The 12,851-nt window shown below is 40.8% G+C and overlaps 1 protein-coding gene across 1 annotated transcript in view; it reads left to right on the top strand.

Annotated features, from left to right (window-relative positions):
* Nucleotides 1-12,851, top strand: part of LOC122865129 (zinc finger E-box-binding homeobox 2-like) — a 30,126-nt gene that overhangs the window by 13,705 nt on the left and 3,570 nt on the right. The window contains 7 exon segments of the mRNA XM_044173116.1: nucleotides 7,157-7,444; nucleotides 8,954-9,163; nucleotides 10,008-10,201; nucleotides 10,415-10,526; nucleotides 10,794-11,762; nucleotides 11,765-12,261; nucleotides 12,456-12,639. Coding sequence (XP_044029051.1) covers nucleotides 7,157-7,444; nucleotides 8,954-9,163; nucleotides 10,008-10,201; nucleotides 10,415-10,526; nucleotides 10,794-11,762; nucleotides 11,765-12,261; nucleotides 12,456-12,639 — 2,454 coding nt within the window.

Consider the following 12,851-nt stretch of genomic DNA (forward strand, 5'->3'; position numbering starts at 1 on the left):
GTTTCACCAGCACGTATATGCACCTTTGTGGTGTGAATACTGGTCTAGGCCACAAGTTATTTTATTATTATCTTTACTATGTTTAACACTTACTATCATGTCACCTTTGTGCTCCACGTTTTATCTCAATACAATACACGTGGTTAGAATTCCCATATGTTTGGCAAATGAAACCATTAAAAAAAGGAGTGTTCTGTAATCTTCATGAAATGAATTCACACATACTCTGCTGTATTTAAAGAGCGCCAAAGCTAAGCAAAGATGTGCAGTACGCATGGGTAAAGTGCAAATATGAGTAGGAGGAGATTAGACCTATCAGATGTAAAAAAAGAAAAAAAACTTTGTCTAAGATTGAAGGTGAAAGATAAAGACAATAGCAGAGAAATCATTATCATCTCAGTTTCATCATGAGGTAGATTAGCTTGCCCTGCAGCATACGGACTGTACAGTAAGTTACAGCTTTGTGAACTAATTTTTGGTGGTGTTGCTGTACATTATTTCAGCTTGTTTGTTGTTTGTTTAATCTGTTGGTCTTTTAAAGTCACACAAGAGCAGGTTTGCACCGAGCAGATGTGGTTCACTGTTTGGTGTACTGATGTGACATGTAGATAGAGAATAACAGATCAGTACCACTGATCTCAATCGATTTTCAGATGCCTGGGCCCTTTCAAAGCGGCCTTGGCAGCTGTACACAACACCACAGTATGTTACAGTCGGTGTCTTGGGGGCTGTGCTTTGATTCGCAGAGGCTCCTCTGAAATCGTACTGAGAACTCATGTGAATAATGAAACTAACATCAGCACAGTCACACTAAAAGTGCAACTCGTTGACAAATCAACTTTGAGAGTGGTATCAATGGCTTTGAAGCTAATAAAATGCCAAAAGGGATTCTGTTTTTGTGTCACAAGGGCCCTAATTGAACAGAATCATTAAAAGCCACACTGAACAAAGGCAAAATAGTTTCAATACGGTGTTTGTTGTCAATTTAAAGATCACTGCTTAGTGTGCAGAATTGCTCTGCTATTGTGCGCGCTTCTGTCTTTGCAGAGCCTTAATCAATATGAGGAAATTAGCTTGGTGTTTATTTCTTGAGCTGATTGTTCTGTTCTCTGCGTCTTTCAAAGTGCAGATGTTGCCCCTCAGCTGCGTACTCTGCTGTGGTGGTTTAAATGCTCTGACAGGGTGGTGTCTCCTAATGAGCAGTACATCTAAAGGCACAGAGCCATGACTTTGCTGCTGTGGCACCGCATGGGCTTTAACTTTTCTATCTCCGATCGCATGTACACGCACACACACACACACAATTATTGTCATGTATTTCTTTGCTGTGTTTGATCATGCTGTAGTCCTCTGGAGCAGCAGGCCGGTCTTGCTCCCCATTTGTTCCCACAATACAAGTTGTGTTTGTTTGTTTTTCTGTATTTCTCTATACCCTACTTTGTATGTGTGTGTGCGTTGAGGGAATTTCCCTCTGTAGCATGTTTTTCACAGTTCGACATCAGTTGGAGGATTTGTGTCAGGGACAGTTTGACACTGTTGATTTCTGTCTCTTTCTCTCTTTATATTCTCTAATTCCTTGCTCCACTGTGTTTCTTTTATCTCTCTCTTTCTCCATCACTTGTTCTTTCTTTTTTCCCCCTCTCAATATAGTTTATGCTCTGTGCAGCTTTCTTCATGCACTAGTGTCTCGGCACCTCTGTCTCACTCTTGTCACCCCCTTTCTCTAACATAAATACCACAGCACTGTATACACACACACATTGCAAGAATGCAAAATCACATACTGCACCAGACATCACATTTTAGCATCTCTTCCGCCGCAGTAATATGACCTCTCCAATCCCCATTACAGTGTCACAGTTTCAGTCTCATTTATTCTCGCCGGCAGCCATTTGCAAACTTTTTTTGTGGCTCGCTGCCAACCAGCTAAGAGATGACTGTAATCAGCTGAACTAGAACTTCACTGTGTGACTTAAACTTTCATATCAATGTGTTTGTGGTTATTTTAACCATCATTAGACAAGGATGTCTGCACTTCCTCTTCTCTGGCCACAGAAATGCAATAAAAGTGCAGCTATTGGTTAACATGTAATTTAGAGCATTTAATCCTCAATTTGCTGTCAGCTTTGAAATTATGAAGTGTATTCCAAAATGAGGCAACTACCAAGAGGAAAATTCATCACTGATATTATTGGTATCATATACTCTCCTATGATCTTACAAAATGACAACATTTTTAAATTATATCTTCTTGTATCGAAAACAATTTTGTTTTGTTTTTTATGTCCAGGGAATGACTGTGTGTTCATTATGTATTTGATGTATGTGCAATAACATAGACACATAAAATGCGATTGGCATGTGGTCATCGGTGTGATTTTTTCCCTCTCAGTGTTGTTAGGGCAGATCAAACCATACCAAACCAGAGCAGGCAAAGGTGCCAAAGTCAGAAGCACCCATCATCCTGAGAGAGAGAGAGAGAGAGAGAGAGAGAGAGAGAGAGAGAGAGAGAGAGAGAGAGAGAGAGAGTTGCTGCTAAGATGAAGGAGATCAGGTGGGAGGTGTTTGTTCTTGGTTGCGGTCCTCCCCTGACTCATTGTACAAATGTCAGACAGTAGGTATGAATATGAATGGCATGTTTAAATTTCTGTGATATATATATATCTAAGAGAGGCCATCGTTGTCAACATGAGTGCACTCTGCACATGGATGGATGGATTTACCTCTTCTGTGAACTGCTCTCATAGGTACTGTAAATTGACAATACACACATCTTCCTGCACTTGCTTTTTGTTTAGCGTGTGGGCGTCCATGACCCTCGTGTGGTAATTTATTGAGTTCAGAATAGCAAGTGTTGAGTTTCTTTTGACACAAGTGAAACCATCACAGTTTTATCAGCATGGAAGAAGCATTATTTCATAGATTCACTAAAACCAAATAATTTTAAAATAATATTTTATATTTTTCTGTAATAAATTATATATTTTGATATCAAAAGGAGTTCTGTTACAAAAATATGATGGATCAATAAGTTTTTATTAATGCCGCAGTGTATTCAGCTGACTGTATCCCAGTTTTACCACCTGCGTTTTGTACTGTATGAAATGTATCACGTTACTGTAATGTGGCATGAGCACTATTATGTCATATGACGAGCAACATGGATTTATTTTCTTCTGGGTCGCGGGATAACTTTTGATCAATATCTGATTGATATCAGTTATAAAAAGTGATTTGATATAAAACTTGATGATGAAAAAGTGATGACATAAGAAAATGAAAAGTAGTAACCTTAAAAATGGAAAATTTAATTTAAATTCTAAAATTAAACTAGGACTTAAAAATATGAACTTTACTTGATTTTATTTCCTATGAATATTTAAAGGTAATTTTAATGGTATGCATAAGGTGTGTGTTTAATGGTTCTAATTTTGGGTATGTATCAATATCTGTGCTTTTATGACACATTTAATTCAGACACAGTATTTCTAACACAGTTAGCAAGAGTATCAGAAATAGTTCTATTTGTGCTCAGTTTGGGTGTTGTTCAAAATGCATTTCTGCTGGTTACCAAAATGTCTTAAACTGATATTTGCATTAACAGTTATTTATTGGGTTGATGTTATGTCATGTGAGGGATTAAATGCTGTTATATAGCATTGTTAATAAGACATTACCGTTATTCTAGCTTTTATGTAACAATCATGAATTGTAAAAATCAACAGAACGGTAACGATTACATTGCGCTGTAAATTGGGCCTGGCCTTGTTTGTTGCCATTTAAAACCAAAAGAAACAAACAAGGTAATTTCTAGGTAATTATTGCATGCTTACCATTTAGCCACATAATTACTAAGTCAATACCAGATCACATGTGTGCATCGTAAAATAAACTGCAGTTTACCATGTTGCTGTACAGTCGATGCCCTCTGGGATATAAACAGTGCAGAATTAGAGCGTCACTAAAACTCTCTATACTGCTGTGAGCCAGTGCAAAAGACATGTTGAGAGGATTTTTTTTCTTTATCTTATGTGACTTTTTTTTTCTTTTTTTCGCTGTGGTTTGCATTTTAATGTGGCTGTGTAAAAATTCTGTTTCCGTGTCACACACATATGGCATGCTTATGAATCTCTTCAGGCGTTATCCGTCTTTGTCTGGCTTTGGAAAACTGACTAAACTATGTAAATAATAAAAAAAACTACTGTAGGTCATAATTTTTTAGACTTCAGATGGAAGGCAAGACCGTCAATCTCTCACATGTTCAGTCAGGCAGAGAAAGCAACAGATAGATTACAGTAGTGCTGCAGCATTTGATCTGAACACACTGTTGTTGTCAAACTATCAGAAACAGTCCCCAGAGGGCCAAGTGATCGACATTGTCAAGCATGATTCAGCACAGTTCAGTTAGCACTCTCTGGATATGAGTCACATTCTTCCCACACACTACAGCACTGCATGCACAATAGCAGTGGACTGTTTTCTACTGTGCTGTGCTATGTGTTATTTTGTGTTCAGCGTATTCCAACAAATTACACATTCTCAAAACTCTTGCACACTGCATGAATTCATCAATTTTAAACTCCTTTGTACCTTGACATACAATCTCAATTTGCAGGCAATCCCAAACCTCCTGCGCTGTTCAAAGATTTAGCTGCCCTGCTCCAACAAAAAAAAAGACCTATTTGAAGGATGCAATCGCTATCCAAATAAATAAATCAACGGGCCCGATAATGAAAGCCATCCCAGTGTGGTGCAGCTTTAATGACAGCACATAGAGGCTCAGTGTCACTCACTGTCATGGGAGAGAAAATTAGAGCCAATTTGACGCTAATCTGGACCAGATTTAGCTCTTTTTGGGCCCAGGGGTATGTCCCATCATCCCAGGAAACTCCTGCAGGGCTGATAGGTCGACCTCAACTACATCATATAACTTCATAGCTGTCTCCTGTAGGGAAGCACATTTGATGACCAATTTCACCCCCCATAAGAGCAAGTCATTCCTCCCCATGTCAGTAGAGCCGCACTGCATGGAGCGGAGGCTTGGGTGACTAGCCTCGGGTGAATCACTGTTTTGCATGAGCTCATTTTTTAACGAGTGTAACAGAGCTGGGGCAGGACATTCAACTTGGTGATACAAACAGATACACATGTAGGTGTTTGAGATGAGCTAATATACTCATCAGAAGAATGTGTGTAAATTGTACAGACACACTCACAAGTGTTTTAACTGTGTGTTTGTGATTGCGGGCCGCCCCCTCAGCAGCAATGCCCCCCCTTTTGCTCTTTCAGTAACAGAGTGAGTGTGTGTGTTATCTGTGCGTGTTTGTGTCTTCTTGATGTAAAGTTGATGAGGTAGATTTGCTAAAATGTCTCCCCCACTGTACAGTCTCTGGCCTTTGTCACTGTGAGCTATGTGGCGTAACTGAATGTGTTGAGGAGTTGAAAATGAAATGCTCATCAATTATTGTGTCCACCAGCCAATAAGGGTGTATTTGGAACGGCTCAAAGAAAAATGAAAATCTTTCAAAAGTGACTGAGAGTTGTTTTGACAGTTTAATGAATAAACTTTGTTTGTGTTTTGTGAAATGTAATGAGCTGTGAAACCTTATTTTCACTCTGATCTGATGAAAAGAGGCACAGGACTCTCAAGGCCAAAGAGGAACATTTATTTAAAACTAATAAGAAGCATGACGATGTTGCACTGCAACCTTCATCAGATGCTGTATTTTCACAACAACACAAAAAGAAGAATTGGCCCTCTGTATGTTGGCACAGTCCATGCTCACCCCCCTCGACAATGGTTTGGCTTTCTCTGATGATATATTTCAAAGGCACTGGCAAGGAGTCTATTTGTGTTCTTAAATGGTCATTACTTGGTTGTGATTAGATATTGCTAATCAGTGAGAGGAAAACAGAGAGTCCTCAGAAAAAGCCTTGGAAATAAGAGCCTACAGCTGAAATCCCAGGCATGTGTTTGTGATTGTCATTTATTGTCTTTGCCATGGGAAAAAGTAATGCGCCTTTCCAGTTCTGCATCAGTCTGGGCACCGAGGGTACACTTTTAAATTACAATGTTATTTATATTTTCTTCTTACTACTGCACTACATCCCTGCCACATTACAAGTCACATACCGAACATGTGCTTAAACTATGAATATAGACACAAAAATATGTTCTTTCAGAGCAATTACACATATAAAAAGTTTTTATTCAAAATAACATTTTACTATTTGAAATTTGAAGAGATTAATTCTAGCACAGACACTAAATGTTGTACATTTTTATTTACAAATTTTTATTTAATTGATCTATTTTTAATGTATTTTCAGTTTTAAAATGAAAGCCACATTTCACTCTCAGTACCGTCAGAGTAAAACCATCCCTTTGGAAATTACGCTTAAATTGATCAGAAATGACTATTAATACTTTATATTTCCGTTTCTGAAGTTTTATATTGTGGCGATAGCTCAGTGAAAGATTTGAAATATCATGATTTCTAGTTGGGGCCCTTCTTTTACAGTTCTGGATCTGCTTTGCACAAATGTGTATGTTGCATGCTGCGTCTGCTTGTATTGATCATAATCCGCACATCAAACCACACAAAGCCATATAAAACATGATAAGAAACACATTGAACAAGTTCATATGAAGACAGTTCCATTCTGCTCTCTCACAGAGGAACAACACTGAAATACAAATTAATAGAAAAACTAAAACAAAGAATAATACAGTTGTTCTTTTTTTACTTCAAAGATGATATAGCTTTAAGCTTTATTTACAAAACATTTTTGAATTTCTGGTTGTGTTTTTCCCCTGTTCGTTTTCAGTTCCTGACATATTCTTTAAAATGATGTAGCATTGTTTCTGGTTTGTTTGATCTGAAATTATAAGAAGTGCATGTCAATTGCATTTTGAATCACGTTTAAAAATCAGTGTATATTTAGACACAACAAAATATCTCATTCAATTTAGATTAAAGACACGTTCATGATTTTTGATATTTAACATATCTGAAAATGCAATGTATTCCAAAATCATACATCCCTAATGAGCATACTGTCTGTTTGCTGCATGGCATTTAAACAGGACTCGTCAGCCTGAGCCAGTTTCTTATTTCTTCCTCTCAAATTATTTTTTTTTTTCTCTCCTTCACAGTGGATGCGGAGCAAGTGAGTTCACTGGGATCTGAGGGGGAGGATGATGTTGGCCTGTGGAGCTTGGAGCCCCAGGACTGTCAGGAGAGCCTGGACAAGACAAGCCTGACGCCAAGTGAGGGGACTGAGGAGCCGGGCAGCCCTGCTCGCTCCGCACGGCTGCACAGCCTCAGCCCCGGCAGCAGAAACTACTGGGGGCAGGTGGAGCCGGAGGCCGAGGCCACAGAGGACGCCACCACCGCATCTGCCGCTGACAGGGAGGGAGACCAGGAATCATTGAGGATGTACTGTAAGTTATAAACTTAAGTATAGCGCTGTCTTGTTGCAAAAACTGTAAACCTCTTGCCATTTTAAGTTAAGCCTATTTTCTGTATACTATAAAATATCCCTGCATTTGTTTCTGGCCAAGAAAGGAGCAAAGCTATGTAAAATGTAAAATATATATACTGTATGAGAGTACTGTGTCGGACATTACTGTATGTGTAAACAAGTTTACAGTGTCTTTCTGATGCAAGACACCTCCAGTCTCAGGATGCTTCTCAGTGCCCTGTAGATACACCTTCATATCAGCTCCTTGTGAAACCATGCCTTCCCTACAAGCTGTTCCTTTTTTCACTCTTCTCTTTGAAAAGGCAGCCTTCTGAAAGCATGACAAAAGAACTCATCCCACACAATGTCACAATATTTCCATGCATCAAAGAGGTGACGTTACGGTACTGAAATCAGCACTGCGCGACGTGAGGCTTTCCCTTTTATTTAGGAGAGATCAAAGGCTCACGCGGCTTGCCTACTAACAATCACTTAGCTCCCTCGCCTCGTGTGATTTGGCCTTGCCTGATGAAGGCAAAACTGAGTTTTTACAACACTCAGCCACACAGGCTCTTCCCTTCACCACATAAAAAAACATCTCAAAATATGCCAACATCTGCAAGCATTTGAAAAATCTTCCTCAAAGTCGCTGCAAGCTGACTTGATTCGTGATAGGAGGCGCCCTCTCTTCTTCTTGTGGCTTTCTCTCTCTGCCAGCCTGTCACTGCACTCATGAATGCACGAATGAGAAAGAATTCTTAAAATCTAGTTTCATATCTGGCCAACTAGTTCCCTGAATATATTGTTTTATCTGTCAGTTTTCAAGTAAACAATTTAGTTTCATTAGATTCAGTTGCACAGTGTCACTTTACAATTCATCCCCACTCCCTCTGCACACAAATGCATATATGAACAAGGCATGTACATTTGCACAAAGTCAGAGAGCAAACTCTTTCTCAAGAATTTAATTTAACACATAGCACATGAAAATGTAACAGCAGCAATGGTTCAGCTGCACTAATGCACCCATTGACAAGAACGATGACCAGCTTTAAAAATGTTAAATTCAAGGCAAAGGCAAAACAAGGCAAAGGCAAACCAGTTCTAGGAGAGGTCACGTAGGAATGCCATATATTAATCTAATAATAACTGGATATTGTTTATGCTCTTTTGTGCAGTGTGTGACACTTTTCTTGACTTTGTTGTCTGTACTGTATTTATTGTTACGACATGGCTTTTATGCTGCTGTCTCGGTCTGGATTTTTACCCTGTTAAATAAAGGAAAAAAGAATCTTGTAGAAATACTAATATTTTCCTGCAAATGTCACAAACTGTGTGTGTGCATGTATCAGAATTATATATAATATTTTACAGAATGCCAGACACTGCTCAACCGTTTCATGTAAAAAAAACTAACCTCTGGTTGAAAATAAACATATTTCTCTTTATGGATATTTCAATTCCTATGTATCTGTTTCTCTGTTCCCAGGTAAGAACTCAGACTCCCAGAATTCCTTGGAGGACCTGGCCCACTATACATTTCTGGCCCAGTTGAGGAAGGCCTCTCCCTCAGCCAGTCTCCTGGACCATCTGAACCACAATGGCACGGCAGCTGTGTACCACCCGGGCAGCAGGCACGATGAGCTGCCGCCTGCCATCTGGTCACCAGGAGCTCAGCACTGCTCACCTGAGGGAACAGGTAGGATACAATGATACTGAATAGAAAATCAACAAATCTGAAATGGCTACTCTTGAGCCAGGCAGTGTGTTGTTTGTTTGTTATGAGCTGCAGGTTGATAGTACATAGCAGTGATACAGCACATAACAGATTATATATGCTAATGTTATTCTGAGAAAATGAAAAGGAAAGCAGAGGCTTTTTACACATTAGCTTATCAACCGTTACTGGTTCAACAAAGAACCTTTATCAGAGTTTGACAAAGGTCGATGCATTTACACATCATGTTCCAGCAATTCATGCATGTAACAGTACAATGTTGCCCCACAATTTTAACTTTTTTTTTGTTCAACATTTTATATCAAATATGTCAAGTTTATGTAAAATGGTGTGTCCTAGTCTAATTGTTAATTGAGTTAATTATCACAATACAAACATATAAAATAACTTTACTCGACCAAATAAAAACACTGGGTTCAAACAGTATGGTCATCTTCCAATAATTTCAGGCAAGTATGCAACTTTCTTGTCTGGACCTATAAATAGTGAACTAAGATTGAGTTATGCCCACATTTGACTCTGATCTGTGAGTCTGACACAATAGTACATGTCTTTTATTCTGTAGATCAGTGGTACATGAGCACAGGCATTGTTCAGATGGTGTTTGAATCCATCCTTCCAGTTCAATACACAACCTGTGTGATAGTAGGCTTACAGTTATAGTTTACACCAGCTATATTTAAGTGGAATGTGAGAGTGAATGTGTGTGAATGAGTGAGGTGCACCCCCACCCCAATGCATGGATGGATATATTTAATGAATGAATGATTAAATGTTTAAAATGTCACCACTTACTTGACTCCAGATACAGGGAGGACCCAGCAGGCCTGTCCATTCTGCCACAGGATGTATCAGCGAGGATCTTCTTTGAGGGACCACATCAAGTACTGTCGGGAGAGGGAGGGGGGCCACATGGTCTGTCCTCTCTGTGGATACACTGCCACCCTTAGTGTACAGATGGAGCGGCACCTGACACTTCACAACCAAGTGCAGGACAATGTGAGATACACACAGACAGCAGGAGAAACTCTCACAACTACAACAAGGCCAAAATGTCATAACTATATTGTATGATGTGCTTATTTAGTGTTACAAGGTTATTTATTTGTAACTTTGAGTGGATAAAAGTGATAATCATACTTCTTCACACCCTAAAATTCATCCCTAATTGTATTGTATTATAAAACTAATGACAATGTCTTATCATCCTAGAGTGCCATCACTTTGGATCAAGGCATGGAGACCAGGAAATTCAAATGTCTGCAGTGTGGGAAAGCGTTCAAGTACAAACACCACCTCAAAGAGCATCTCCGCATCCACAGCGGTGAGACAAAATAACATCAAAACAGTTGTACTCACCCATCAATTTGCTATTGTTTCCACCGTATCACTAACCCTTACTTACTGTGCCAGTTATATGGTATGAAATTATACCTAATTTGATGTGTTGACAGAAAACAAACTAAAATAATTCATGACATGACATGAGAAATATGAAAAATGTGAAAAGATCCCGCCCAAGTTGAAGGCATTTTCAACCTACTGTCTGCATCTTTTGACTAATATATCCTGTCTGTGCGTCATCCTTTAGGTGAGAAACCTTACGAGTGCTCCAACTGCAAGAAACGTTTCTCTCACTCTGGCTCCTACAGCTCCCATTTAAGCAGCAAAAAGTGCCTGAGTGGTGGAGGAAATGGAGGGGGAAACACAGGGGGAGCCAGCGGTGCATTTAATGGACATAGCCAAGGCTCCTACCACCACTCATTTCCAACGTCTCCCTCTGCAGGCGGGGGGAGAAACAGTAATGACAAGGGCTCTCCGTTGGCTTCACAGACCCAAGATAATACCAGGCCTCTTGGTCGAGTACCAGAGGATCCTCACCAGCTTTCACTGCAGGACCCCAACCACAACCCCACAGGCTTCCCCAGAGCTTCAGACCTGGCTCAGCTTTGGGACTCCTCGGCAGAGCTCTCTCTGAGGGCCAGTATACTAAAAGGGACCACCCTGCTGCCTTATCTGCACTCTGGGACCAAGTTTGAGCAGATGCTGCAGGAGATGCTTCACAGGGAGGTGAAGAAAGATGAGGAGATGGACAGAGGAGGAGGGGGAGGAGCTGCAGTGGAGGAAAGGAGGGTGATTTACAACGGAGGAGGGTCTGACATGAAGGTGTCGCCTGACAGGAGAAGAGAGGCAGTGAGGTCAGGTGAAGGGGAGAGAGGCGTACTTGGGGTGACATGTCGCTGGTGCTCCCAGCTTTTCCCCAATGTGGCGGTGCTGCTGCAGCATGAGCGCTACCTCTGTAAGATGAACCGAGAGGCAGTGGAGGTGCCTGAAGGTCTTCGCAGCAAAGACCACCCCTCGCCACCTTTATTCTTCCCCAGATCTGCTCTCCAACTGGAGAACAGCAAACCAAGTGAAGTAACCAACGGCCTCTCTGGAAACAAATCACCATTACAGAAGCCCAGCTGGCACTCCGTTCCGCAGCAGCTTTTGGTCGCAATGCACTCTCCCCCACAGCCCCACCATGATGCCCTGTCCTCACGAGCGTACTGGTCCAGCCAGGAAAAGGAAGCCCAAGCCAACCAATCAACCGCTCCCCAAAGTTGTCATCACCTCGAGCCAGAAGGAGAGTTCCCTCTTCCGGATTTGGTTCACCAGTCTGCCTCGACCTCACAAGCTGTCCTCCTGAACTCTCCTCCCCTCAGAACCAGACAGACAGCCCCTGGTCACAGAACGAACCTCTGGACCTCTCCCTGCCCAAGCAGCTCTCAGACCAAGAGGGGAGAAACAAAACTGTAAATGGCAACACAGCAAGAGAGAGGAGAGAGCTCGGGACCCAGCGGCTTAAGAGACCAAGTCCTTCACATCTACCCCTTCACCACCACCTGGTCTACAGCGGGGCTGGAGCTCCTGTGTTTCCACGTTCCTTATATAATGGATTTCCTATCTTCAGTCAGCCAGATAATAGCCCTGGGTTTCTCTCTCCTATGGCTTACATGATGGAGGCAGACGCAGAGGCGACGCTGAAAAAGATCTACCAGGACAGACAAGCTCTCATGGTGAGTAAGGCTTCTCTTTCAGATTTGTTTTAAAGAATTATGTGTAATTGCTAAAGAACAGCCTCAAAATGACTGCAGAAGCAGTAAAAATAACCCCATAAAAATCGCTGATTGTATTGTAAAGCATTGCTGTAAGAATGTGTAGAATGAGAATTATAATTATAGAGATACAAATGTCCTTGTTTTCTCTGTAGGGTGAGGCGTTAAGCCGTGGAGCTCTGGACTACCTCTCTCTCATGGATGAAGGACTGGAGGGAGAAGGAGGGCCTGGGAGGAAGAGACTGAAGAAGACAGACGAGGGGCTTTACGCTTGTGACATTTGTGAAAAAACTTTTCAGAAGAGCAGCTCTCTGCTCCGACACAAATATGAGCACACAGGTCTGTTAGTTGTACACAGTCTACAAAAACACTTAGTTATGTGCAATTTCCTATACTTCACCGATTACTACAGTAAATGTTTAAAGGAATAGTTTGACATTTTGGGAAATATGCTTATTTGATTTCTTGCTGTGAGTTAGATAAGAAGATCAATACAACTCTCATATCTGCATGGTAAATACCATAAAACTTCAATTAAATGCTGAGTCCCT

Source organism: Siniperca chuatsi, linkage group LG2 (genome assembly GCF_020085105.1).
Source record: "Siniperca chuatsi isolate FFG_IHB_CAS linkage group LG2, ASM2008510v1, whole genome shotgun sequence".
NCBI classification, from domain to species: domain Eukaryota; kingdom Metazoa; phylum Chordata; class Actinopteri; order Centrarchiformes; family Sinipercidae; genus Siniperca; species Siniperca chuatsi.